Genomic DNA, 27,646 nt, shown 5'->3' on the forward strand with positions numbered 1-27,646 from the left:
AAGCAGGACCCTACGAGGCTTTCTTGGGACAGACCCTTCCCCCATATCCTCTGATATCTGATGCACGTTTCCTGAGTTTTTACAAATGCTAAAACCACCACCAAATGGAAGAAATTAACTACTTGATGATCACGATCCCCCAGACCTACTGGAGCCTTAGGTTGATACTGTTAACCACCCTGTTACCTCACCATCAGCCAATCAGAGAATTGTGCAGGAGCTGATCACATACCCTGAGATTCCCCCCCCCCTCACCCGGCCTTTAAAAATGCCTTGCTGAAACCCTTCAGGGGGAGTTCGGGGTTTTAGAGCCACCCATCCTCCTTGTATTGGCGCCTTTACAATAAATGCTGCATTTTCCTTCATCACAACCCGGTGTTAGTGGATTGGATTTGCTGCACATGGTCGAGCAGACCCAAGTTTGGTTTGGTAACAATTATTTTGAGCTGGAGGTGTTGAGAAGCAAATACAAGCTCCCTGCCTTTCCCCATCTATCTAAAAGCAGGACACACATCTACAGAGGTATTCCTGTCCCCTCTCCACAAGAAAGATTTGGAGACAGTTCTAATCTCATCAGTTTGGAGATGGTACGGGGCTGGGGGGGCGGGGGGCAGGATCTACATATAACAAACTTTACTAACTAGCATTAGGTACCATTAGTTTACCTGCTCGTTTTAGGACCTTGGAAGCCTAAAACTGCTTTCCCTGTCATTTCTGCATAAACATTGTTCTTTGTTGAAGATGCTGTCTAAGCCAGAGATCTAAGCTGCTGCTCTCAGTTACTCATTTTCCTGGGGTTTCTCCTATGCATGCCTGAGGTATACGTGTCAATAAACGTCTTTGTTTTTCTCTTGTTTAGCTCTATTACAGGGTCTCGGCCAAGAACTCAGAAGGGTTGAGGGCAAATGATTTTTCCTCCCTTACCCTTGTGTCCAGCTTTGTTCTAAAGCCACAGCCAGAGGCGTCTTGGTGTCCTCGGGGCAGTTGTGTGCTCACTTATTAAACTCACGAGGCTGCCCCACAGGCTAGGTTTCCAGTGGCCATTGTGGAAGTCCCAAACCTTAAAGTCCAAATCTTGCTGCAGGCCGCAACCAAACACTATGCTCAGATTCTCAACAGGAAGTGAAGCAGCAGGCCCCGTTCCTTGGGAAATCATATGGGAATAATTCCCCAGCCAAAAACATGGCCAGACTCCTGACTCAACTGAGAAAATACCTCCCCCTGTGTACATAATTTGAAGGAACTGTTGTTCAAGATATTCAAAAGTGGTGTATACATAGTAACAATAACAAAAAAGCCCAAGAATGGGAGAATGAGTAAATAATCCAGTAAATGAAATAGTACTGGCTATTGAACACAGAGGAACATGGAAAATGTTTATCAGGTTATCTGAAAAAAAGGGGAAAAATGCCCACAGTCCCTGCATGAAATGAACACACGTGTTGAGCCAAAGAACATCAAAACCATACCTGGGAGTTGCTGTGCTTGTGTGGGCAGCAGCTGCATCCCCGACTTTACCAGTGAGCATCTTGTTTCTGTAACCCCTCCCAGAGGGTGGGCCCTCTGGAGGATTTCCCCACCCCCCAACCTTAAAGATAAGGGGACTACAGACAACTGTTAATTTATTTACTGTGAGAATGGTCCTTACAATTAATAAAAATCTAGGGGTGCAGAGACGCCGCATCACACCTTCTTCAGAAAGGTGAAGAAGCGTCAAAACTTAAAGCAAAAGCGAACCCTGGACTTTGTAAGCCAGGGCTCTCTGTGGCCTCCCCCGCTCCCCCAGGCAGGAGACTCTGGGTTCTGAGTTCAGGGACCATGCCACGGGCCACTGAAGAGGCATTTGAGAGGGCAACGCCAGCTTGCTCTTCTCAGTGCCGCTCAGATGGAAACAGTGAGGGGTCATTTCTGAGCCTCACACTCACCTCCAGGCCCTCAGACCTCCCAGAACTGAACCTCTGCACTGGGAACCAGGGAAGAAGCTTTTTCCAGAGGCCCTGAGTGGGCCACGTTCAGGGGGATTTGAGGGCATCTGTGTGTCCTAGTTAATCAACCACTGTATTCAGTGACTTGCTCCCAGTTCCCTCCCTGTGGCCTTTCCCACATCACCTGTCACCTGAGGACTCTACTGCACCCCAGTTAATCTGAGGCAACTACATCCAGACACCCGCCCCCGCCACCAGTTTAGACCAGACCCCAAGACAGGCTGGTGGGCTTGGAGCCACCCCTTGGCCAGCAGTCTCACAAGACAGCAGCTTTCTCGAGGTGTGGCCCCAGGGTTTGAGGGGGTGCTCAGACTGCAGCCTGAGAGTTCTGCAGGCCCTGGTGTCTCACCCCAGACTGAGGCTGGGTGGGGCAGGTTGGTGAGGCTCCTGGAACCAGAGCTACCAGGGCCCTAGGCTCAGGGCTCTGCAAAGGACTGTGTGTGATGCGCTGGTGAATGGGGTCTCAGCATCTGATGACCTTGCAGAGTCCCCCGAGGCAGGACAGCCCAGCCCGCACACACTCACATGGCTTCCTGGGAGTGGCAGTGACAGAGTTCAGTTTGCTACACGTATCCGAGTGGCATTATGAGTGTTTTCCACAGCTCAGAGGACAAGCACCCTCTTCTCAGGTTTTTCAAGTGTCTCGCAGACTCAGAAGGCAGGACAAGGGGCTATGAGAGGCCTGCTCACTGGGGAGCCAGCATGTCCCCAGGCCCACCTTTCGGCCTGCAGATGGTCATAGGGGTTGGGCTGCTGGACAGAGGTGAGAAGAGGGCCCGCAGGGTCCCCGAGAAGGGCGTCTCAGGAAAGGTATACAAGAGCGACCCATCGTTGGCACTGTAGAAGGACAGATGTCCAGCCTCGTAGTCCAGAAAGATGCCCACGCGCCGGGGTGGGTCTCGGAGAGGGGCAAAAGCCCGCTCGGAGGAGTTGTAGTAGCTCCCGAGGAACACCAGGATCCAGAACCCGTTACCAGCGAACAGCTCGCCCTTCTCCTTGCGGTTGGCGTTCTCTCTGCAGACGCCCAGGGCCCAGCTGGCCCGCTCCCCGACCTCCACCTCCCAGTAGTGGCGGCCCGAGGTCAAGGGCTCCCGGCCCAGCACACAAGGCCCGGGGTCGAACCGCTCAGGGCTGTCGGGCAGGGCCTGCCGCAGGTCCCCCCGCCGCACGCTCCTCCTGTCCTCTGATAGTACCAGCTCAGGGTTGGCGGTGTCAGGATCCAGGGTCATGTCCCCTGCAGACAGAACAGTGGTCAACCCTCGAAGCTGTCTGCCCCAGACCCATACAACCTTGCAGTTTCTGACTGCCCACAAACTGACCACGCCCCTTCTCACTTGAAAAGATGCCCTAACCACTTCCAGTTGTATCTTGGAACGTTCTAGAAAGCAGTCCGTGCTTCCTTGTGATTCATGCCCCTTAGAGCACAGAAGGAAACCCTGAGTGCTTTCCGTGTCCATTCTTTTAGTCCCCAGAGAGAAGTGTGTGTGTGTTCTAGGGCAGCTTTCATCCCAGACTCCACAAACCTGGGGTCCACATGGGGCCTCTGGCACCTGAATGACCCTAGGAAGGTGTTCCCACCTCTATTTTCCCTAAATGCAACAGTGAAAAGCTTGGACCTGGCCTTCCCTTAGCTGCTATCTTCTGCCCGATAGCCCTGATCCCTCCTAGTTTCTCATCCATGAACTGGGAGCCTGCATGTTGTTCCTACCACAGACCCCAGCCCACCAGCAAAAGCTCAGGACTGGCACCTCCTCTGGTCTGGAGACAGCGCGTGGGATCCCCCCGGCCTCTGCACAACACTCACCTCGGAACCTCCGCAAGGCCTCCACCAGCCCTGGGACCCTGCACACCGTCCTCATCTCCATGGGCACCACCTCGGGAGGCTGCAGCTTCACGTCCTGGACTCTGGAGGGGCAGTGGAGGTGTCACCCCTGCGGTGGGCCCACCTTGAACCCTGCCCACCCTCCCTGGGGAGAGTCCGAAGCTCCTACCTGCGCAGGGTGTCCCTGATATCCTGTGGGAGAGACACACACTGCGTCAGCACCCATCCCCCAGGTGAAGGGCATGAAATGCAGCCAGGCCAGCTGACACCACTCCCACACCGGGACATCTCAGCTGAGACGCCAAACTGCATTTCACATAAACCTGTGGTTCTTATCTCAACCCATCCTCCTGGGCCAACCCGTCCTCCTTCCAGAACCTCTGCTTCCTGCAGCTTCTCCAGCAACATTCACTCATCCTTGAGGGCTGCTCCCTCACCTCCTAGCTGCCTGCCTAGCCCTCCCACCGCTTTACTGACCATAGCCCACTTCTGCTGACTTCCCTCAATCCCCGCCACACACTTGTCCGGGATTCTTCCTGCTTCCCAGGCTTAAGATCACCTGATGGCTCAGCAAAGGCCAAAGGACTAAATTTTAGCCCCAGGATGGCAACTGGGAGCCTCTTACTGGTCCCTGAAAGCCCACTCAGCTCTGAGGCTCCAAGGAGGGTCACCTCCCACAGGAAGCCCCCTGGGCTGCACATGCAGGATCCTTGGCTCCCACCTGCGGGCACAAATTGCAGGGGCCAGGAGCTGAGCAGATTCTCAGGGGTAGCACTGGGCCCATGCAGGAATCCCTATGGGAGACCTGTTGGCTTTTCCTCTCAGCACAGTGGGCCCAAACCTTCAGAGAGCTGGGTGGTGACCCACTGGCCTGTCCCCATTAGGGCTCCCAGACAAGCGCTAACAGCAGTTCGTTCAGTTCAGCAGTGGTGTCCACTCCCTGTGTTTCATAGGAAGGAGACCAGCTGGTGAGGACCTGAGAGGTCCAGTCAAGCACCAGTCAGTCAGCCTGCTTTGCACAAAGCTTCCTCCACTTTCCTGCTCTCCATTCCCATGCCTGGCCTTCCCTTGACACCCCCCACATGCCCACCCCCAGGAATGGGTGCCAGCTCACCTGCAACAGCCCCAGTGCTGGTAGCTGGCAGCGCCCCTCCAGCTCAGTGATGAGCTCGGCCAGCTGGGCGCTCTGCTGTCCGAGCCGGGCCGCGCTCTCCTGCAAGGGGGGCAGCACCTCCAGCTCTTCCTCCTCCAGCCTCTGCAGCAGCCGCTGCTCCTCCTCCACAAGCAGACGGCGCAGCCTCTCAAACTCTGTCAGCACATTCTGCCGCTGGGTCTCCACCATCTTCTGTGGGGGTCGGGGAGGACAGCTGAGGGCCTAGGACCTGGAGCCACCTTAACCCCCAATCCGGGGTCCCCCACGTCCATCCCTTCCTGACCCCAAACCCACCACTTGGGCCCTCATACCCATCCCTCCCTGATCCCCAAACCAATATACCCAGGGCCCCACATGCCTGGTCCTCCCTGACCCCCACTCCCAACCCCCAAACCCACCCTGAGGTGGGTTATACATGGGGTCTGGGGCAGGGGTGCTGCCCAGAAGCATGAGGCTGAATGTGAACAGTGGCGTCCTGCGGTGGCGGCCCTCATGCCCCCTGCGCCCACCCACATTGGGTGCCTGGCCACCTGCCTGCCACAAGGAGCAGGTCTCCTCCGCCTGGGCCTGGAACAGCAGTGCATCCTCCATTTGCTTCCGCAGATGCTCCAGGGACTTCTCCAACTTGCCCTACAGGGAGGTGAGCCCAGAGTGACCCCGGCCAGGCCAGGCCTCCAGGCTGGGCCTTATACCTGCTCCCACCTGCCCAACCCCAGCTAAGCCTGAACTACTGGCAGGGACTAGTTGTGGAAAACTGGGCCTGGGACATGACAGGTGGAGCAAACTCAAATTTGCCAGGAGATCCCTCCCACCACTGCCCTAACCAGCTACTTCCCCTTGCCTGAATGTCCTTTCTTCTGTTGTTCCCACCCCTCCCGAATCCCAGGGCAACCTTCCCACAACCCAGCTTCTCACTGCATCACCACCTTCTTTCTTCCAAACCCCTTCGTGTCTCTCTGCCTGAACTGGGCTTGCTGGGTTTCAGCTAACTGCAACGAGCCACAGGATGGGCACATTTGTATCCGGCTCCTTGGTCCTGATTTCAGGCCTATGCCTAACATTTACTTCAACCCACACTTCAACCCTGTTTACGACACACTTGGCACCTGGGAAAGCCAGGAGGCCCGAGATGCAGGAGGATCTGAAGGACCATCACAAGAGTGACAGCAGCGCTGGTGGGGATTCCACTGTTCCCTCCATCCATGTTCTAGACGCTCCAGGGCCCTGGGAGGTGGCGCTTTATAGAGCCAGCACTCCCAGGCTGTGCAAATACCAGCCACAGCCCACGGATAGCAGGTAAGAGCAGTTTGCTGGGGCATCTTCTCCAGCATGAAGACAAAGTAAGCACCAATACAGTGAAGGGTCACGCCATCCCAACCCACGCCACTATGGCATCAAGATTATTTAGAGCGGAGGTGACTGAGAAACAGCAGATGCAGGAAGAGCTCTCTGCTCTCCTCCCTTTTGCCGAAACGCAGGGCATAAGTTTTCCATGAGAACGATTCCTACCCAGTACCAGGAAGGGGAACAGTCACCACCCAGAGACAAGTTGTTGACACTGAGATGAGTCTACCTAAACAAACCTTAGTCAAATAACGCTGATGTTCCATTACTTCCCCTCAATATACTTCCTTGCTCCTTTCCCACAATTTATTGGCCCTAGAAGCCCAAATCCCCCTTCTAGTTGCTTGTCTAGTTGCTTTTCCACAATTTATCATCCTTTGTTAAAATGGACTATAAGCCTGTGAGTTTCTCACTTTTCTGTGAAACCCTTGTGCCATGTACAATTTAAAAGACTATTAAAAGTATATGTCCCTTCACCTGTTGATCTCTTTTGTCACTTTAATTTGCAAGCCTGTCATAGAACATGACACTGTAGAAGAAAACACTTTTCCTCCCCTATGATAGACAGGATTAAGTGCCACCACATGAGACTTTATCAGGTCAGCTGGGACAGGCCTCTAGAGAGCTGCTGGTCATTCTCTGCTCTTTTGGTCACTTTCCACACCCTGATTGGGGTCCTCAGTGACAGAAGTGCAAATCTGCTAGACTGATGTAAGGAGGGGGTGTTCCTGTATGCACGCTATACCTCAAAGTGAGAAGAAAACCACAAGAATTGTGTCAGGACAAGCCCAGTGATGCGGATCAGGTCTAGGTTTATTGTTGTCCCAGAGGCTTGCTCTATGATAGTGACAGAGTACTGATTCTAACGTTGACTAAAGCATGTACTTGACGCACCTCAGCAGAGAGACACTACTGGCCATAAAGCAAAATGCAAACCACAGTCAAAAAGTTTGAAAGATGCCACCCGTGTACCTAATACCTTCGGTTTCAGAAGCAAACCCACCCGCAGGAATGTAGTAGGCAGCCGGCCAGGTGGGCCAGGTTAAGTGTTTGCCCTGAGGCTCTTAGCAGAGAAAGGAGTGCTGGTGTTCCTTTGGATTTTAAGGAAATGCATTTCCAGAACAGAGAAACAAGGCATCTCAGCCTGGGCTCAAAGCAGGGCTGAGCCCTGGCTTGTCAGCTGGCAGAGTATCCTACTGGGAAAGCCTGGTGGGCCCTGGCGTCCGCCTCCTGGGGCAATGGCTCTGTCCCTGCATTGATCCCTGCCTGGGGCTCTGCAGCGGCTTCCTGGCTGCCTTCCCGTCTCTTCTCACCAGAACTTCAGGACTGGCGTCGGCCCCACGGCCCTGGCCTGCCCTGCCCACAACCCTCTGAAGGCTCAGTCCTCATCCGTGCACGTCCACCTGGGACCAGCCACCTCTGAGGTTCCCTTCCCACTTTCTCCTCTCCCGGCTCCATCCCTGCCAAAGGTCAGTCAAACCTGCCCAGTCCCCGCCCCAGGCAGCCCTCCCACCGGTTCTGTGGGACCTAGACTTCAGAAAGCACGCCCCCTCCCCACGACCAGGTCCCCAGGCCAGCGCCTCGCTGGTGGGCGGTGCCCCAGTCCCTCTAGGGTGCCGTTTGGGACAGGCTACACCCCCCTACACACCCCCGAGACCCGGACCAGGTTGGGACCCGAGCCCACAACCTGGGCCAGGATGGGGCCCCCAACCCCCCAGGCCCAAGCCACGTCCCCGCAACCCGCAGCGACGCCCTGCTAGGCCGTGCTCCGCCTGGACCTGCCCACACCTTGAGATCGTCAGCCGCGTCCTGCAGCGGACGCACTCGGTGCGTCCAGTGCTCCCCTGAGCGCTCGCAGGCCGCGCACAGCAGGCGCAGCTCGTCGCCGCAGAAGGCGGCCAGTGGCTCGCGGTGCACGGCGCACACGCCCTGTGGGACGGGCGACGGAGGGTGCAGGCGCCGCGCCATCTCGGCCATCTTGGCGAGCGGTCGGTTGGGTCGCAGGTTCCTCTGCGGGGACAGCTCGCGGCACTCGGGGCACGCGTACGGGCCCTCGGGCTGGCCCCAGCAGCGCCGGATGCACTCGCGGCAGAAGTTGTGGCCGCAGTCGGTCATCACCGGATCCGTAAAGTAGTCGAGGCAGATGGCGCAGGTGGCCTCCTCTTGGAGGTTGGTGGACAGGTCCGGGGCGGCCATGGCACCGGTGGAACGGAGGAGGGCAGTGTGGTCCGCCGGGTCGGGCGGTGGCCGGCCGCTGCCGGGACTATGGGGAGCGCGCAAGGACGCGGGGTCTCCGGGGACGCGAGATGCAGGGCACCAGGGGACTCGGGAGCTTCGGAGCGCAAGGGCTCCGGGGTCCAAGGCTGCGCGACTCCTGGGATGCGGAATATACGGCTCCGGGACTGCAGAAGCTCCGGGAACGTAGGGCCTAGGAATACCGTACGCAGGGAGGAAGAGGAGTCGAAGCGGGGACGGAAGCAGGAAGCAGCTGGGGTTTTTTTGTTTTTTCCTTTGGAGCAACCCACTTTAGCTCCGGATTGGCCGTGGCCTGTCACGCGGCCCGCGGGCCGGACAGAATTGGAGGTTGCTCACCCGCTGACCTTGCGTCGCCGCCGCCGCCTGCGCTGCTGCCTCTGGGCTGTTGCGGTGTTGCACGGTCTGGCCTCTCCGTCGGGCCTGGGGAAAGGTGGGGTGCAGGGGCCGGGGCCAGCGGGGTGCCCCGCACGGTCACTGGGCTGTCCGCGAAGCGCAGAGACTGCGAGGACAAGGGCAAGCTGAGGCTGTGTCGTGGGCCCCAAATCGTTCCCCGTGCGCTCCTGGGTGTCTTCGCGCGTCCCCGGGCTGGGAACGGTCAGAACTTACTGGGTGACGGGCTTGGCCCGCAGGGACTTTGGCCTTGTTGGGGTACGAGTACATTGACCAGAATTCTAGGTTTCTGGCAGCTGTTATCTGGCTGTTAATGCGTCTGCAGCGGCGGGGCTCAGGGGGAGGTGGTGGGGTGGGCGGTGGAGAGGGAGTGAAAAGAAAGGACCCTCTCTGATCCTCACTCTGAATTTTGCCCCTGCAACTTCCCTGGGTAGAAGGGATGGAGGTGGGGAGCTCTGAGGCTTTTAGGATTTCAGCTTGAAAAATCTCTTCACTTTTTCATTTTCCCCCTGTGAAGGACCCAAATATGGAATTTGTGGAGGACAAAGAAGGTAGATATTTGAGGACTCGGCTGTACATATAAAAACCTGAACCATGGAGGAGCCAATGAATGGCAGCATCTCAAGTGGAGAGTGAGGGACATGGCTAAAGAACACTGCACTACACTGTGCCTGGTACAGATGTTTTTAGAAACTGACCCACTATGGAAGTTTTCTTTTCTATGAAGCATCTGTAAATATAGCCTCTTAATGTTTAACTGCTTTAATCATGATTATATTTCCGCTTTGTGAAACCACCCTGCACGGCCGATGGCTCTCAAATGCCTCGTGCCAGATAAGCTGGGCAGGTGGGCCTTGCTGAGCTGGACCACATCACCTTCTGGAGAAACCAGGGCTGCCCAGGCTCCCCCTTCTTGCGCCGCTGTCACTTCACCCATAGGGTCACTGTAGAGATGACCATCTTGCCCGATTTGGGGGCCCCAAGGCAGAAGAAGGGTTGCAGGGGGCCAGAGAAGGCAGGCTGGGAGTAGGTATGTGGGTGGGACCCATTGTTCACATTGTAGAATGACACGTCTGTGGCCTCGAAATCCAGGAAGATGCCCATGTGGCTGGGGGGCTCAGTCAGCGTGACGGGTGTCAGGGCAGACGTGGCAGGTGCATACCTCTTTCCCTTGCATAGCTGCACCACCCAGAACCCATTTTCTGGGTACTTGGGGACCCTGCCCCTCCGGCTCACGTTGTCCCAGCACACGCCCAGGACCCACAGTGCATCACCAGTGAGGTTCATGCCCACCTCCCAGTAGTGCCTCCCTGAGGAGAAGGTCTCTTGGCCCACTGCGCAGGGGTAGGCTAGGAACCTGTCCTTGCCATGGGGTGTGCCGTCCATCGGGGTGCTCAGGTAGCACCTCTGGCGGCTCTCATATAAGAGGAGGTAGGGGTATGCCGTGGAGGGGTCGGGCACCACATCCTCTGGAGACGGGCCCGGAGTGGAGGGGAGAGAGGGACCTTTCACGGTCAGGGTGGGGAGGGTGAGGCCCTAGCAGGGGCCAAATAATCCCGCATTCATCCTAACCCCCACCCAGGCCTCCCTTTGGCTGAGTTCAGCTGTGAACCTGGGGTTGCTGCATGATCCCGTACCCCAACTGTGGATATTGGTGGTGCCAAGGAGATGGGGCTGGGGAACCATTTGAGCATTAGGTCGTGTGGTTGAGACCCACTCCCCATTGGTGGCCCTTGCCTTGAGTGGCTAGGAGCAGGGTTGGGCACTGCCAAGAGCACCTGGGCCCCCACTACTTACCTTGGAAGCTCTTGAGCACCTCTATCTGCCCGGCACCCTACAGATGGTCTTCAGCATGGTGGGGGTGGTCTCTGGGTACTGCACGCTCAGGCTGTTCTTTCTCCAGTGGACACAGGTCTCACTGTCCCCTCTGGCCCCACTTGCAGTCCTCCTTGCACCCATCACCTCCTCCACCGCAGGTGGCTACGTACCTGCCCAGGAGGTCCTTCACATCCTTCAAAAGACACAGAAGGAGGAAGAGAGATTGGCAAGGTCTCATTAGGGATCTGTGGAGCTGAGCACCCTGTGTCGACATTTGGCCAGTATGGGCTAGAAGGGCTTTATGATGTTTTCCCATGGCCCTGTTTGCAGTTCCCAGAGTGTAACGCTGTCTTTTGGCTGTACACAGTAAGGTATCTGACTTACCCAAGCCTCCTGCTACCCATCACAATGAATGAGGACACAGGGAAGCTGTCCTGCTCATGATGGACCATGAAGGCATGGGAGACCAAATGGTGTTTTCACCCTGTGGGCCTTGGGCCTTGAGTGGGTCAGGAGTCAGTTTAGTGGGTTGCAAACAGCTTGCTCTTTTTTTTTTTGCGGTACGCGGGCCTCTCACTGTTGTGGCCTCTCCTGTTGCGGAGCACAGGCTCCGGACGCGCAGGCTCAGCGGCCATGGCTCACGGGCCTAGCCGCTCCGTGGCATGTGGGATCTTCCTGGACCGGGGCACGAACCCATGTCCCCTGCATCGGCAGGCGGACTCTCAACCACTGCGCCACCAGGGAAGCCCACAGCTTGCTCTTTGATAGAAGACAAAGTATTTCCCCAAAGGTAGAGCGAGTGTATAGTATTGTCTACACCAGGACACTTATTGGGGACAAAACCCACAGGATGCCAGGAAAACAGGCATAAAACTAGATTGACCCAGGCACACTGGGAGATACAGGTACCCTGCATGTGGCATTTGCTTCGCTTGTGTAAACACATTCCTGTGAATGTGTGTATAATGGCTCACAGTGTGAAATGTATTTTTTTGCTATGGATTCCATCACTCTGCACACTTGATGAGCCAGTTACCCACTTTTTGGCCAACATAATTGCCCCTTCCAGGGCCTCGGTGTGCAGGCCTATCCCTGGCAGGCCAGCTGCACCTTCTCCCCATTTCCATAGCTGGCAGGTGTGATCATGTGACTTGCTCTTGCCTGAGAAGTCACGGGCACCTGTCTGGGCCAGTGTGTCTGTGCCCTGCATCACTGTGGACAACAGCTGCCCTCAGGCCACATCCCTAGGCTATGAAGGGGATGAACACAGGTCTCTAGGATTGGAGCCTGTCATAGACTGAATTGGCCCCTCCCGAAATTCATCTGTCGTGGAGCCCTAACCCCCAGCACCTCAGCATGTGACTGTATTTGGAGATAGGGTCTTAAAGATGTGATTAAGATAATATCAGGTCATTAAGGTGGGCTGTAATCCAATCTGATGATGTCCTTATAAGAAGAAGCTATCAGGGCACAGACACAGAGGGACGACCATGTGAGGACACAGGGAGAAGATGGCTGTCTATAAGCCAAGGAGAGAAGCCTCAGGAGAAACCAGCTCTGCCCACTTGAGCTCAGACTTCCAGCCTCCAGGAATGTGAACAATAAATGTCTGTTGTTTAAACCACCCAGTCTGTGGTATTTGTTATGCAGCCTGAGCTGACTGAGACAGAGCCTTTCCCATGGGCCTGAATCTGTTGCCACAGGTCAGCCCACCCTAACCACACCTGAGCCAGAGCTCATGCCCCCACCCCCCACCCCCAGCCAGGTGAACAGGTGTGCCCACCTCACCTGCAGCATCTGGAGCGGTGTGCACTCATTCCTGTCCTCCAGCTGCAGTAGCAGCATCTTCAAGGAGTGACTCTGCTGGTCCAGTGAGGCCATGCTCTTCTGCAGCTTTGCCACTGTCTCCTCCTCCTCCTCCTTCAGAGCCTGGAGGAGGCGCCGCTTCTCCATCAGGAGGAGGCCCATCTTCTCAAACTCAACCACGATGCGCTCCCTCCGCTCCTTCACCTTCTTCTGTGGTGGTAGTGGTGGGGGTCCTACGTGAGGTACCGCTCAGGGCCCCACCACCCCAAGTGCCTGCTTTCAGACCCCACCCACCAACCAAACCCACCAGCTTGGAAGGGCTGCTCTGGGGACAATGGCACATCTCTGAATGCCAGTGACCCACAGAAAACCAGCAAACCTGGCAGGCCAGGGGCCACACAGAGGCCCCCTGCACTGTCACTGTAGCATAATTTTACTCTGAGCCCCAAATGGCAACTTCCAAGCACCCATGTGCCCTTGCTCCCCGCATCTCTGAAATGGCCAGTCTGTGCTGAGGGCACTGTTCTCAGTCCTGGTTTGGCAGGAATTCTGTGACCTGGGAAATCACTGCCTGTCTGGGGTCCCATGTTCACATCCACAAGGGACAGTGATTCCTACCTCAAGGGGTTCCACAGGTTCAGGAGACCCTGTGGATGCTTTGGGGCCTGGCTGGGCCTTCCCCACCCTGCTCAGCTGCTGATCGTGGTCCCCAGCACCTACCTGCCATTCGGCCAAGGTCTGTTCCTCCTTGGCTTGCAGCTTCCCGGTCTTCATCATTTCCTCTCGCAGCTATCCCATGTTCTCCTCCAACTGTGGGGCGCCCAAACCATGGGATTTGGGGTCAGTGGGCCCCCTGCATGCCCCACATCTAGATGGTGCCTTCTGAAGCTACACCCACCCCAAAGACCATCCTGATGGGGTGAAGGGGATGGAAATACGCCACCTCAAAATCTGCCCCTTTGGCATGAGGACTATTTTGAGCAGGAGGCAACTGAGAACAGATGCAGAAAGATGCCTTCCAGGGGCTCCCATTACCTGAGCAAAAGCACCTTGCTGGGAATGTTTTATGCCCACGAAGAAGGTGGAAGGTTGGTGTTAAGATGGACCTGCACTAATAACCCTTATCTTCCTTTGATTTCTCCCTATATATTTACTTTCTGCTATGCTCTGAATGTTTGTGTCCCTCTCCACCAAATTCATATATTGAAGCCTTAACCCACGATGTGATGGTAGAGGTGGGGCCTTTGGGAGGTGATGAGGTCATGAGGGTGGAGCCCACATGAATGAGATTAGTGCCATTATAAAAGTGACCCCAGAGAGCTCCCTTGCCCCTTCTTCCATGTGAGGACACAGTGAGAAGTTGGCCATGTATGAACCAGGAAGGGGCTCTCACCTGACTGTGCTGGTGCCCTGATCTTGGACTTCCAGCCTCCAACTGTGAGCAATAAATTTCTGCTTATAAGCCACCCAGTCTGTGGTATTCTGTTACAGCAGCCCAAGCAGACTGAGACACTTTCCCCATAGTCTGCCACCCTTGGGAGGCTGAAACCTTTGCCTTTGTCTTGTTGCTTTTCTCCAAATGTATTATTCTTTGTTAAGATTCTAGATAAGCCCAAGTTCTAACTGACCCTTTTTTACTGTTGCTACAGTTTCTCCCGAGTGACTCGCATCACACGCATGTGTTAGTAAACGGTTTGCCTTTCTCTTTGATTTGTCTTTGCTCAATCTAATTTATGGGCCCCCAGCCAAAGAGCCTCAAGTAGGTGGAGGAGAAAGGCTCCCCTCCTCTTACCTAACAGAGGGTTGCCTGGCCTCCCCACACAGATGGCTGCACAAAGACCAGGGAATGTGGACAGGCCCATGTGGGGACTTTGTCAGTCTGGACTCCGGCATAATCAGAGGTGACACCACGATGGCCTGGCCACCAGCCTGTTTTGTCGTGGGAGTGTGGGGACACTTGGACCTCCCTGCCCTGGCCCCCAGCCCAGGCCCACCTCGTATTCCTGCACAGCCTCCTCAATAGGGACCACCCTGTGGGGCCGGTGTTCCTGGGACTCCCTGCAGATGACACAGATGGGACTCTGGTCGTCCTCACAAAAGAGTTTGAGCAGCTCCTGGTGCACCTGGCACAGGTGCCTGCTCTGTAGGCTGGGGTGCTGACCCGCCATCTCGGCCACCTTGGTCAGCAGACGGTGGGGCCACAGGTTCCTCTGGGGGGATAGCTTGCGGCACTCGGGGCAGGGAAAGGAGCCCTTACACTTTTTCCTCGTTTTCTGGCCTTTGGCCTTCTCCCAGGTCAGCCGGATGCACTCTCGGCAGAAATTGTGACTGCAGCTGGTCATCACGGGGTCTGTGAGGTAGTCGAGACAGATGGAGCAAGTGGCCTCCTCCTGCAATTTTCTGGCAAGTTCCACAGCGTCCATGGCTCCTGGGGAAGGAACGGAGTGTCCTGCCACATCCTCTGTCTGGAGCTCTGTCTGGGCTCTCCACAGTACTCTCTCAGCATCCTTTTGCAGATGGAGTCTGAACACGGGGTTGTTAGGGTACCCTGACTTATCTTCAGTAAGAGGCACAAATGCCTCCCTGGAAGCTGACAAAGACCCTCTCCTTCACCAAACCCCAGTCAGCTTCCGCTGAGCTGTAGGCCTGTCTTTAGCCGGCCCCACCCAGTTTCAGCGAGAATTTCACAGTACTCCCACCATAATATCTGATCTAGTTCCTCATTCCCACCTTTAATGAACACATGTCCTTGACCCTCCTTGGGCAAGAATCCTGTTAGGCCAGTTTAGCAAGAAGCCCCCTCCTCATGGCGCCTCTTAGTGATTTTCCATCACTGAACCCCATCACCCTGCTCCTTGGCTACGGATCCCCAGCTGTCTTGGCTACAATCAGAGATGACCCCCCATCTCCCTCTGCAATTGCAATAGTCTTAAATAACGTCTTGCGTACGGTTTTAACAAGCATCATGTTTCTCTTTAACAGAACACCTGCAGAACTAAGGAAAAAGGGAGTTTTAGAGGAACAACACTCTCTCTTCCATTAGGGAGCGGGGTTGACGAAGGTTCTCTCTTTAACCAAACTCTAGCTCAGCCTCCCTGAACTTTCCAGCCAGGCCTTGGGCTTCCATGTTTGTCTCTGCATTGTTCGAGTTTAGCAAGAATCCCACTAGGTGGGTTTAACCAGACACACACCCCCACCCCTGCTACTAAGACGTGTCCTCTTAGTAATTTCCCATAACTTACCCCCAACCTACTCCTTGGCTATACCTCCCCACTGGCCCATGCTGTATTCAGAACTGAGCTTCACATGGGGTTCTACATAGAACCCCAGGTTCTATGCTGATCTCTTTCTTCCTATTTCAATAGTCCTGAATAAAATCTGTTTTTACCCCTCTAAGTACCATCCAGCTCTGGTTTTCCTTGACAAGGTGCTGTGCAGAAAAGACAAAGGAAGGCTACTGCGTGCAGACATGCACACAAACACACGTACACATGTATGCACGCATGTTCACACACAGGCACACATACACAAAAGCACATGCAGAGGCACCTACACACGTGTACACACTTGAACACACAAACACACATATACACACACACTCTGGGGCTGGAATACCCATGACCTTATCCAGTGGAGATCCAAATCTTCCCCTGTGCACTGCACTGGGTAGTTGTTAGGGCTGAGTTAGAGACTGGATTTGAAAACATCGTTTCTGAATTACAAGCACCATCCAGATCCCTTTTGTACAATCTGAAACGATGGCGGCTGGATTCCGCAGATTCATGAGTCCCTGACATTGGCTCACTTTGCCTGGAGCTGTCTCTGTGAAGAGCCTTTGGGGTCAGTCTCTCTGCTTTCAGCTGCCCTTAGGCCCAACTGCTGCCCACCCAACAGAAGCTGGGTGACAGTAGGGCAGTCTGGTGGGCTGGGGCTCAAGCTCCGGCTCAGGTTTTGGGGGAAGTTATCCAAGGGCTCTGGGTCAGTGACGGTGGACGGGCCTCCTTGGACCCCAGAATGTTCCTCTGTAAATGTAGGGCTAAAATAGTTGGCTCCTCCCAAGTTACAACCACCTTCAAAGCTGGGACGGCCAGTCTACTAAGGGCAGGGGGTGCACGGGGTCCCAACCTGAGCCTCAGCGCCCACAGGGTGACCACCTGCCTGCTCCCTCAAGGGGCTGGTACTCACGGGGGAAAGGGGTGCACGCTGCACCTCGCCTGGATCCCCCAGCCACGCGTGCAAACGCGGCCCAGGAAAGCCTGCGTTTGCGTGATGGAGACCATCCGGGCGGGAATGCAAGGGCGCCAGGGCTGTGGGGCTTTGTGGCGGCAGCAGGAGCCGGGGGCGGGGCCCGTTATCAGGGTGCGGGGCGGGGAGTTTTACCTTGGCGAGAGGTTGTCAGCAGCCTGGGGATGGAGGCAGGATCCTCCTGATGCGCTAGGAGCCGGCACAGAGGTGGGGATGGGGAGGGAGAGGGAGCAGGGCAGGGGGTTTGGTAGCCAAGAGGGGAGGGAAGAGGTAGATGAGGATGGGAGCCTTGTCCGTGGTGGGGGCGAAGACCGGTGGGGAGGCAGGGGGAGGATCCCGTGTTGGCAGGGACGTGAGGACGGAAGAGGCAGCAGGGCTCAGGCACCCCTTTGGGGAAGATGAAGGTGGTCGCTGGTCCGTAGGAGGCCCCAGGTCTCCCGCAGCTCCCGCAGCTCCGCTCTCCCCGCTCAGGCGTGGCTGGCTGAGGTGTGTTTCTTGTTTCTTTAACGTCTCTAGGATGGAGTCTGGTGGTTCAAGGTTCTGCCCTGTGTGTGCCAGGGCAGTGAATGGGGGTGGGGGCCAGGCAGCTTGTTGAATGAAGGAATACTGGTTGCTAATTCGAATTCCCTGGAAGTTCCTGAACCTCCTCTGCATGTAATGTGATTCTGGGCTGATGATTTCTTTCAATTTAGAAAATAGAATCACAGAATTTTTAAAACATTTCTTTCTCTGTCCTTTTCAAATGTGTGTACATCTTTTTACGGGCTAAATAAGCCTCTTGGCCCATCTCACATATCAGGAATGATTCAAGGACCCAGGAGCATGCCTGAAATGTAATCATTTCCCAGAGGCCTGGGAGGAGATGGGCCTAACTTGCCATCTGACTTCAAATCACCTTTGATCATAATTGTAGGAGAAAATTAGCAACATTACTGTGAAGACATGAAAGTAATAGGTTGTATCCACTTAGCCATAGAAAAGGGTGAGGTTCCCTTCCAGCTCTGAAGTCCCTTTAGCTATTGCTTGTGATCAGCGTCATGTTCTGATTGAATGCTCATTCGATAACAAAAAAATGTTTTTTTCTCTTCTCCCTTTATGGAGAGGTTTTCTGGGTTGGGAGCAGATTTTGTTGTGTATTATATTTCCCCAACATTAATGTGCAGCAAAAGTAGAGAACTAATGGTGATCAGATTCAGACTCACGTCTTTGCCGAGGATATCGTGTACAGGTGTGGGTGTGGTTGCAGGTACTGCAGAAGCAAAGTTTTGAAGAACTGGAAAGACCGTTAAACCTGCAACAGGGCTGGAGAGCCTTTGGTCACTGTTGAGAATTTGAGGCAGGGAGAATGTGGATTATGGCCCAGCATCATCTGTGCAGCTTGTTGGAGGCCCAGCGGGGAGGCTGCTGGTCCCTTATGAGCTTCTACTACTGGCCGTGACACCATGCCACTTGCTCAGAAGGACACATGGACCCAAATGGTCCAGGTCATAGCATAGAGCATGCATCCTCCCAGAGGCAGCTTCTTCCCCACAACACCCCCTATTCTCTTTCCAACGTGGAAGTCAATGGAAACAACCCAAATGAGAGCGAGCAGAGGGTGTTTATTCATAGCTCTCTGCAGCAAGGGAGATGGCCACCGTCCCTTGGCAGCAATTCAGAGACAATCAGTGGGGTGCGAGAACTTCCTTGTGGAAAAAGAGAAGGTTTCATCTTTGCCCTGATGGAGGTTGTGGGTCTGGGGAACTGGAGCAGCTGACTAGCAGTGGAGTGTCCTGGACTGTCGCTAGAGATAGCAGTCTGATGTCCCACAAGTCTGACTGGCAGCAGACTGGCTTCCTGGGCTGGTTCATGTAGAGCGTATTTTGGTTTCCTGGACAGGTTTACTATAGACTGAATGTGTGCCCCTAAAATTCATATGTTGAAACCTAGCCCCTGGGAGGTGGGGCCTTTGGGAGGTTGATTAGGTCAGGAGGGTGGAGCCCTCATCAATGGGATTAGTGCCTTTATAAGAGAGACCCCAGAGAGCTCCTTTGCCCCTTCTATCAGGTAAGGACACAGCAAGAAGATGGTTGTCTGTAAACCAGGAAGCAGGCCCTCCCTAGACACCGAATCTGTTGGTACCTTGATCTTGGATTCCATCTTCCAGAACTGTGAGAAATAAAGGTCTGTGGCTTATTAGACAGCCTGTCATGGTATTTTGTTACAGCAGTCAGAGCAGATTAAGACAAGACTGCTGCACGTTGTGGGTCAGAGTTCTGTTTTTATATATGATCTGACCGATGTTTTTATGTTCAGTCTCCAACTGGTGTGAAGCTGCTGTTAGATCAGGGCTTGTCTGACCGGGGGAGAGACCATCTTCTCAGCCCAGTGGTTTCCAGAGGAATATCTTGAGACCACACGTGGGGCAGTGGTTTCCTGCCCACCCCGAAGCTGTCCTTGGTGGTCCCCTCACCCTTCCTGTGTGGAGAGCTCGGCCTGGCAGGAGAGCTAGCTGCAGAGAATCAGCTCAGGCTGTGGTGCCTGGAGACAGTAGAGGAAGGCCATGGATCCGAGCAGAAGTTGGATGAAAAACCAGTGGGTAAGGCTAAGGAGTACTTGTGTTAGGGAACCATTAACTGAAACCACCTGCCCTGGCCAGGCAGCATAATAACTGCTTGCATGAGTTATCTCACAACACAAGGTCCCCAAAAGGAACACGGAACTAATAAGCTACTGCCAGCCAGAAGGATTCGGGAGGGGACAGAAGAAGGGAGGCGACACCAGCCCATAACATGTCCTGCCAACCTCCCAGAAATCACGTTGGAATCCATCTTGGCTGAGAGATGTGTGCACCACCAGGAAGGACCCTGAGTCAGACCAAATATGGGCACAAGCAAGATGACTGGCCAGAGACAACCCGGAAAGCTAACTCCATTACCATAAAACCTGAGCCTGCGAGCCTTGTGGCAGAGCAGTTCTCTTGTGTTCTCTTACCCTGATGCCCCTTGCCAATAAAGTCTCTTGCTTTGTCAGCACGTGTGTCTCCTTGGACAATTCATTTCTGAGTGTTAGACAAGAGCCCACTCTTGGGCCCTGGAAGGGGTCCCTCTTCCTGCAACACTTGGGTGCCTGAGCCTGTGGCCTTCGGAGCCTCACATCACTTCATGCCTGATGACATGGACTTACAATTTCATTTCTAGCTCTTTTTTCTACTTAATTACTTTTGTAAAGTTTGAATCATTTTATTTTGGGTTTTTGTTTCCATCCATATCTGCCACTTTTAGCCAGAGGGACAGAAACCAAAAATTTAAAATCAAACAGTCTTTTTTTGGAAATATACAAAACTAAATATAAAAGGAAATATAAACTTTCAAATGATGATTTTGATGTGTTTGTAGCATTTATTCTTCTGAGATGTAGGGAAGGAAAATTGTTTCCTCTACCATCTCAAGGACATGTGAACTAAACTGATAAAAGACAGAATAATAAGAAAAGGATACACATTTTATTTGATGTTAATTGTTTTAAAATTAATGTGCATGGGGGCTTCACAGACAAGAACTGACCCCACCCACCATTAAAAAAAAAAAAAAACCAGACTCAAGGGCTTATATTTAGATTGAAAAAAAAATCACAATGTGGGAGTTGTGAGTTAAGTTTTATTTGGGGCAAAATGAGGACTATAGCCTGGGAGACAGTGTCTCAGATAGATCTGAGGAACTGCTCCAAAGAAGCGGGGATATGGGGAGTCAGTATATATGTGATTTTGGTGAAGGGGGATACACGCAATAAAGCAAGTATTTTGGCGGAAGGTTGCTGCTAGTCATGAGGAGCAGATGTCTCTGTTAATGATTTTAGTGCTTTTCTAGCTATAAGATGCAAGAATTTGGGCTCATAATCTTCTCCTGAAAATATCTAACTGTCCAAAGGTCTGTTCTGCCAGTTTTCCCCAGAGCACAAAGTGCCTCATTCCTGATCTCCACCCTGAACTCCTCTCGGGGTGTGTTGAAGGTCAGCGACTGCGTTGGCAAGTGACAATCTTTGTAGAGGCAAATGGCAAGTGCCAATTTTTAGTTGGCAAAAATATCAATTTTAACAAAGGAGATAAATGATGGAGAAGTAACAAGAAAAAAGAAGGAAGCTTGAGCTTCTTGGCATGGTGTGATGGGAAGGTAAATATATGGGGAAAGGAATGACAGGTAGGGGTTATTTAGCAAGTTTTGCTTCTGCAGACTCACCTCAGTGTTGAGGTGGGATCATCCTCTTTGGTGCTCTCCTTTTTCTGGTACAGGGGTGGGGGGACACCTATGCAAGGGGTATTTAGGCAGATAGAGGGAGAGCAGAGAGCTCATTCTGTGTCTGTTTTATCTCAGTTGACTTCAGCTCAAAATAATCCTATGGCCAAGAAGCATTGTGGTGTAAGCTCTGACAGTTACCCTTTCGTTTTGCAAAGTATGCAATGTAAGTGCCTGACTTAAACTTTGATTGCTGAGGCGTCCCCTTCAAAGGGGGCATTCTGAAGCCTATCTCAGATAAATATACAGCCAGCCACATGACTAGATAAAGAGCCAGGACTTGAGCAGGCACCTCCGAACTCCTGCCCCCGCCCCCCGAGAGGCTTCTTTATTTTAGCGATCCTGGTTGATTTAGTTAACTGGCCATTTGGGCTGCTTGGGTTTTATTTCTTTGGTTTTTCTCCTTTTCTTTCTTTTTCTTCTTCCTGTGACTAAATTCTTGCTCTTATGTTTTAACTTCATCAATAAAGAGTGAACTAATAAAACACTAGGCCCCTACCCTTGACCCCAATGAAAGCAGAACAAGGCCACCAGGCCATTCGTGTTCTCTCTCCCACCACCCACCACATGCCTTCTATGCTCCAAGAACTGTAAGTAAAAAATTCTTTTTTTCTTCAAAGTTTCCTAATACTTATTGCTGAAAAGCATCTTGCAAAATCATAATAAAACCCACAAGGATTGGTCCAGTTGTAACACTAGTTTGGAAGGGGCTCTGTGGGAACCTCACCAGGCTCAGGGAGTGCCCCCTGCCCCACCCCCTGGCATTTCTAGCCAATAGCATTACTATTGTCAGGCTGAGACTGGCACAAAACAGGCATATTTTGGATGACATATTCGAATCCATTTCAAAGGTTATTGTCAAAGATAAAGCCGGACCCTAGTTAAAGGTGGTAAAGACAGATTTCATCCAGTACTATTGTAAGAGGGGAAAGAGACCTCAGTATAGAACTGACTTCAACTCTGAATACTGCAAAGACAGCTGGGATTTGTAGACGGTGAGTGGATGGAAAATTACTAAGAGGAAACATCAGTGAGAAGGGGGTGTTGACAGAAATAATCAATAAACAATCTATAATAAGAATAGAAAAGAGCTTTATTTCAGCCAAACTGAAGACTATAACCTGGGAGATAGCCTCTCGGGTAGCTCTGAGGAACTGCTCTGGAGAAGCCTGTTTTTCAGCATAGTTTTATATCTTGTCCGATCAAAGAACATCAAACAGATAGCGGGTACATTCATTCAAGGTTTAAAAAATAAAACCAGATCAGCAGTGAGTCAGTAGGGCTTTGGTGCCTGGGAAGGGAGTCTTATCATCAAAGGAGTGCTTGTACTGGCGTCCTAAGGAAGACTAAAGATTAAATAATCTTTATCTTTTAAATGGACATTCTTTACTTCTGATCAATGCACTTTTTTTTTTAATGACTGAAGCAGTTGTACAATGTATGTTTGACAGACTGCAAACGGGCTGTTCTAGTTAGCATAAAATTCAAGTTAAATCATATATAAGCCAGAATGACTTCTCCATACATCAGTATGTGAAAATTCCATCCACCAGGGGGATTCTTGCTTAACTGCCTGTCCTAGTCTGTTCAGTGTGTGGTAATAGGATACCATAGATGGGGTGACTCGTAAACAACAGACATTTATTTCTCACAGTTCTGGAGGCTGGAAGTCCAAGGTCAAGTCGCTGACAGATTTGGTGTCTGGTGAGACCCTACCTCGTGGTTCATGGACTGGCCTTCTCACTGTGTCCCCACGTGGTTGTAGGGATGAGGGAGCTCTCTGGGGTCTCTTTTATAAGGTCAGTAATCCCATTCATGAGAGCTCTACCCTCCTGGCCTAAGCACCTCCCACAAAGGCCCCACCTCCTCATACCAGCACCTTGGGGGTTAGACTTCAATATACAAATTTTGGGAGGCCATCAAGTGGTCTACATCACTGGCCTAACAGGATTCTTGCTCAAGGCAGGACAAGGATGTATGTATACACCAAAGGTGGGGAATGAAGAACTAGATCAGACATCGCGGGTTGGGGGCACATCTTACTAAACTGACTTAACATGATCCTTGCTAAGGGCACGGCCAGAATGAACACAGACGCCCAAGGTCCAGGCCTTGTTGAGGAGGGCTCAGAGGAGCCTGGCTGGAGTTTGGTCAAGGAGGAGAGTCTTTGTCATTAATAAAGCTTGAACTTGCTTTAAGACTTTGGGGGCACTGCAAGCTGCCCTCTGGTTTGTGGGAGCTGACGGGCATTTGCATACTTTGCCGTGATGTCCAAAATGACCGGGAGAACCATCAGCATTCCTGTAAACCTTAAAGTTGGTATTTTATGGAATATAACATAGGGGACATTTTAAGTACATTCAATACCGCTTTGGGGTGTCATTTCCACAGAGCTGTGGGATTTTGGTCTACTCGCCTTGCAAAAGTGGAATCCTTTATGCAATTATCCTCAAGACAGGTACCCACCTCCTAGTGAAAAAGATGTGTGCCTGTCCTCCTTCGGGAATCTGGTGGGAACGGGCTTAGGTCAAGCGTCTGCAGCCCTGCAACTTCCAGGCCTGGTTCCAGTTTTGCCTTTTGAAATAACAGAGTAATCCTCTCCTTCTTCTGCCTCATGTAGCCAGTCCTTCAAGTATCTGGAGGAATCCACTTTGTTATCCACCCCACACCTTCCCCACTGGCCCCTAGCAGGTTGTCCATGCTTCAACCATAATACCTGCACTGCTGCCACCATTCTTAACTTGGCCTGGTTTCCGGATATCTCACTAACATGATTGTTTTTCTGTGTAGTTACCACAGAGCCTGCCATATCTGTCGGGATTTTGTTATAATAACAAACTGCCCCATATTCTGAAGATACACCACAGCAAAGGTTATTTCTCACGTCCACTGCCTGTGCATCGTGGGCCTTGTAGGGGAGGGGGAAAAATCTTTCCCCCCATCCTCTTATGTTTTCCTGAGGTCTATGAATTAAACTGACATCAGGCAGATTGAGAGAAGAAAAAGCATCCAATTTTCTTATGTTTTTAATTATGTATGGGAGCTTCCTAGAAAGAACTGAAAACATAAATTGGTGGTTAGACCCTGGGGCCATTATACCATTTTAACAAAGGACACTAAATTGTGGAGAAGCGACTAGACCAAGGAAAGGGGGTCTGGAATTCTGGGGGAGGGGGGTTGTGGGAAGGTAACTAAGGAAATGTATGGGAGGCACTAATGACAGATAAAGGTTGTTTATGCAGACTCATCTCAGTCCCATCTCAGGTGATGAGTCCCTCTCCTTTTTTTGGTATAAGAGAGGGGGCACCTTTACGCATGGAAATTTTCTTTAAAAATGGGAAACTTCTGCCCTGCTTATAGGCAGAGAGAGGGAGGACAGAGAGCTCCTCCTGTATCTGTTGTTTCTCAATTGCCTCCAGCTCAAAATCAATATGCCAAAGGGGCATATTTTGGGGTGGCACGTCCCAATCCCCTTCAGCCTCCTGGGGATTTCACTGTAATGCGTCCTCTCTCAGGAGGCCAGTTCATGGCCTCTACCATCTGGAACATTGCCAACTGCCAGGATGGGGGTCACCAGCTCTCAAAGCCAGTTATTCCAGAAAATGCCAGTAGGTCACCCTCTGGCTTCGCAAAGCCCTTAATTATTTTGAGCCACGGGGACCCGAGACACAGGGCTCCTTAGCGATGGCTGGCAGCATCTGTTGGGGCCTCAGCTACCTTAGGAAGTGGTGGCAACCCAGTGGACATCCCAGCCAGGCAGCCTGAGAACACGGAGGACACCCCTGTTGTGTTTATGGGCTCACTGCAACAGCGAACTCCCAGCAGAGGAGCTGTGCAGGGTCTCCCGGGAGAAAGGAAAAGACAGCAAGATGATACACGAACCTTCAGTCCATGATGGTCCAAAGTTGTTTTTATTAGACAACTAATGGATTTCCCTGTTTAGGGATCTGGTGTTACCCACTTCTGGAGGCTCTTCTTCACAGCCAGAGCCACTGTGCCCCTCTGTTCAGTTTGCACTCTCTGTACCTGGTAAGTGATGAATGTGAGCCAGGGCTCCTTCCTCTGCTTTGTTCCAGTTTCTACCTGCATTCCTTCTCAAGGACCAGGCAGGTGGGCAATCAGAGAGGTCCTGGTGGGGTCAATTAGACAGGCAACCCATATATCCTCATAAGGCGGGGGGCAGGCAGGGGGCGACCCATTGGAAAAACTCTGTTCTGCCTGAATTGCAGTTCCCAGCTTGTGGGTGCAGCTCCTGTGGAGAGGGAAGGGGAGTTGCCCATAACGTTCTGTGGGGGGAGATGCTATTTAAGGTATAAACTTGTAACCAGTAGATAAATAAGTTCTAGAGATCTAATGCACTGTTTAGTGATTATGGTCAACAATTCTGTATTATAAATTTAAAGTTGCTAAGAGATTAGGTCTTTTTTTTTTTTTTAAGATTTTTTGTATTTTTGTTTTTATTTTTTGGCTACGCCGCACGGCATGTGGGATCTTAGTTCCCCCACCAGGGATTGAACTCACGCCCCCTGCATTGGAAGTGTGGAGTCTTAACCACTGGACTGCCAGGGAAGTCCCAAGAGATTAGGTCTTCATTGTTCCTTCCACAAATAAGAACTGCTAATTATGTGATGTGATAGAGGTGTTAACTAGTGCTACGGCAGTAATTATATTGCAATATATAAATGTATCAAATCTACACCTTACACTTTTGCACTGTTATATGCCAATTATATCTCAATAAAAATAAATTTAGAAGAAGGTTCTATAAAGTCTCTGAAGTAAAAAGGAAGTAACAGTTCTTGATACTGGGCGGCATGTAACTCAGGAGGAGGAGAACCTCAGATTTTGGCCCCAAACTTAGTTTGAAGGAGGGCTTCATGGTGTAAATCAGGCCTGTTATTCTGTGACCTCAAGGCACAAGTCTTCTGCAGGTGCCATGGAGGAGAAGGGGTCTGTGAAAGCTCAGGAAGACCTGTTGGCTGAGTAACCACTGGTGACAGTAAGGGGGAAGCTGATTTTTATTTTAAGTAACTTCATGGTGTTGTCTGTTAGACATAAAACAGGAAAAGGAACATCCGATAAAGCAGACATTGGCCTTTTGTTTAAAAATGTACCCGGATCGGTTTTATTCAGGTAAAGAGTTCTGTAATTTTGAATGATACTTACCTTGTAAAAGTAGAAATAAGACATGTTTCAGAATTTACATTGCTGATGTGACTTAAATATTTTATTTATTTTCAGAAAGGAAACCATAGAAATCGTATAAAACTTAAGAATTCCAACAGGTTTATAGTGAAATTTGAGTCTCCCTCAATTGGGGGTTTTCTCAGTTCCTAGTTTCCCTTTTAAGATTGAATTCCTTGTATATTCTTCAAGAGGTACATATTCAATCATCTAATTATTATTTTTATCTGAATGATGACATATTACGCATGCTGTTCTACAACTTGCCTTTTGTTAAACCTGACAGTTTATCAAGACATGTAAGAACTATCTGATTCTTCTTAATGACTTCACAGTTTTCCCTTTTGAAGCTATTAAGATTGTTTCCAATTAGTTTATCATGAAGGTGATATATTTCTCATCCCAATAACCTGGGGCGTCCAAATAGAGCATGAACGTCTGGGGCTGATGCAGCATTTTTACAAATACTTCTTGAATATCCCACATCACGCTGGTATAAGGGCAACAGGCAGAGAACTGATGTATAAGGGAAAATACAAATTAAAAATAAGAGGCTTAATTCTGCCTGTTGAAATTAAGGGGACACTTTCCCCCCATTCCCATCTCCCTTTTGTTTCCTAATTTCTCCCTCTGTCCTTTTCAAATGTACATAAATCTTTTCGGTGGCTGACCTTGTCAGTCTCACATCTCAGGAATGTTTCCCCAAGTACCTGGAAGCCATCTCTGAAACGTAATTGTAGAGGAGGAAAAAACTTTTCCTCTACCCTCTTAGATTCAGTACCTGCAAACATGACAAAAGACAGATTAACAGGGGAAAAGGCATACAAATTCTACTGATGTTAATACTTTTATATGCTTGGGGGCACTCACAGAAAAGTGAAAACCAAGAAGTGGTTAGAGTCAGAAGCTTATATACCATTTTACCAAAAGGTGTTACATTGTGAGAAGGTGAGTAGGAAATGTATGGCAGGTAAGTGTTGTCTAATGAGGTTTGTCTGTGCACTCATCTTGGTGCAACTTTCCATCTTCTTCATGCCCATAAAACTCCCCCAGGGAGGGGCTTTATGGCAGTCCTAACTTCTCAGAAGTTTCTGCTTTTAGTTAGATAAGGGAAGCTCTGAGAAGGTGTCTTTCTGCATCTATTGATTCTCAATTACCATCAACTCAAAATAATCCACGTGCCAAAGTGGCATATTTTGGGGTGGCATATTCTGATCCTCTTCATAATCACACCTCCCAACTTCCCCAGAGGAAATGAGCTTAACTTCAGCCATCACCTGGCTCCAAATTGCAAACTGTGCCTAAAGTATTGAATGGGTTGCATGTACTCAGCTCTGGAAAAGAATGAGATTTCTTTCTGTCTTTGTAG

At 51.5% G+C, this 27,646-nt stretch overlaps 2 protein-coding genes across 2 annotated transcripts; both read right to left on the bottom strand.

The window, feature by feature from the left end:
• Positions 1–1,389: 1,389 nt before the first annotated feature.
• On the bottom strand, positions 1,390–8,815 carry TRIM11 (tripartite motif containing 11). Its single transcript, XM_060008185.2, has 6 exons — positions 8,093–8,815; positions 5,495–5,590; positions 4,922–5,152; positions 3,977–3,999; positions 3,790–3,890; positions 1,390–3,219 (listed from the first exon to the last, which is right to left on the bottom strand). Exons 1-6 carry the CDS (start codon positions 8,498–8,500, stop codon positions 2,672–2,674), a joined length of 1,407 nt encoding a protein of 468 aa, XP_059864168.1. The 5' UTR covers positions 8,501–8,815; the 3' UTR covers positions 1,390–2,671.
• A 1,059-nt stretch (positions 8,816–9,874) lies between these two features.
• On the bottom strand, positions 9,875–14,997 carry TRIM17 (tripartite motif containing 17). Its single transcript, XM_069540561.1, is given in 8 exon segments — positions 9,875–10,419; positions 10,748–10,774; positions 10,777–10,847; positions 10,939–10,961; positions 12,557–12,784; positions 13,295–13,384; positions 13,694–13,699; positions 14,569–14,997. Coding segments are annotated over 8 exon segments (1,419 nt in total).
• Positions 14,998–27,646: the final 12,649 nt, after the last annotated feature.

The sequence above is a fragment of the Delphinus delphis genome, chromosome 3, assembly GCF_949987515.2.
Source record: "Delphinus delphis chromosome 3, mDelDel1.2, whole genome shotgun sequence".
NCBI classification, from domain to species: domain Eukaryota; kingdom Metazoa; phylum Chordata; class Mammalia; order Artiodactyla; family Delphinidae; genus Delphinus; species Delphinus delphis.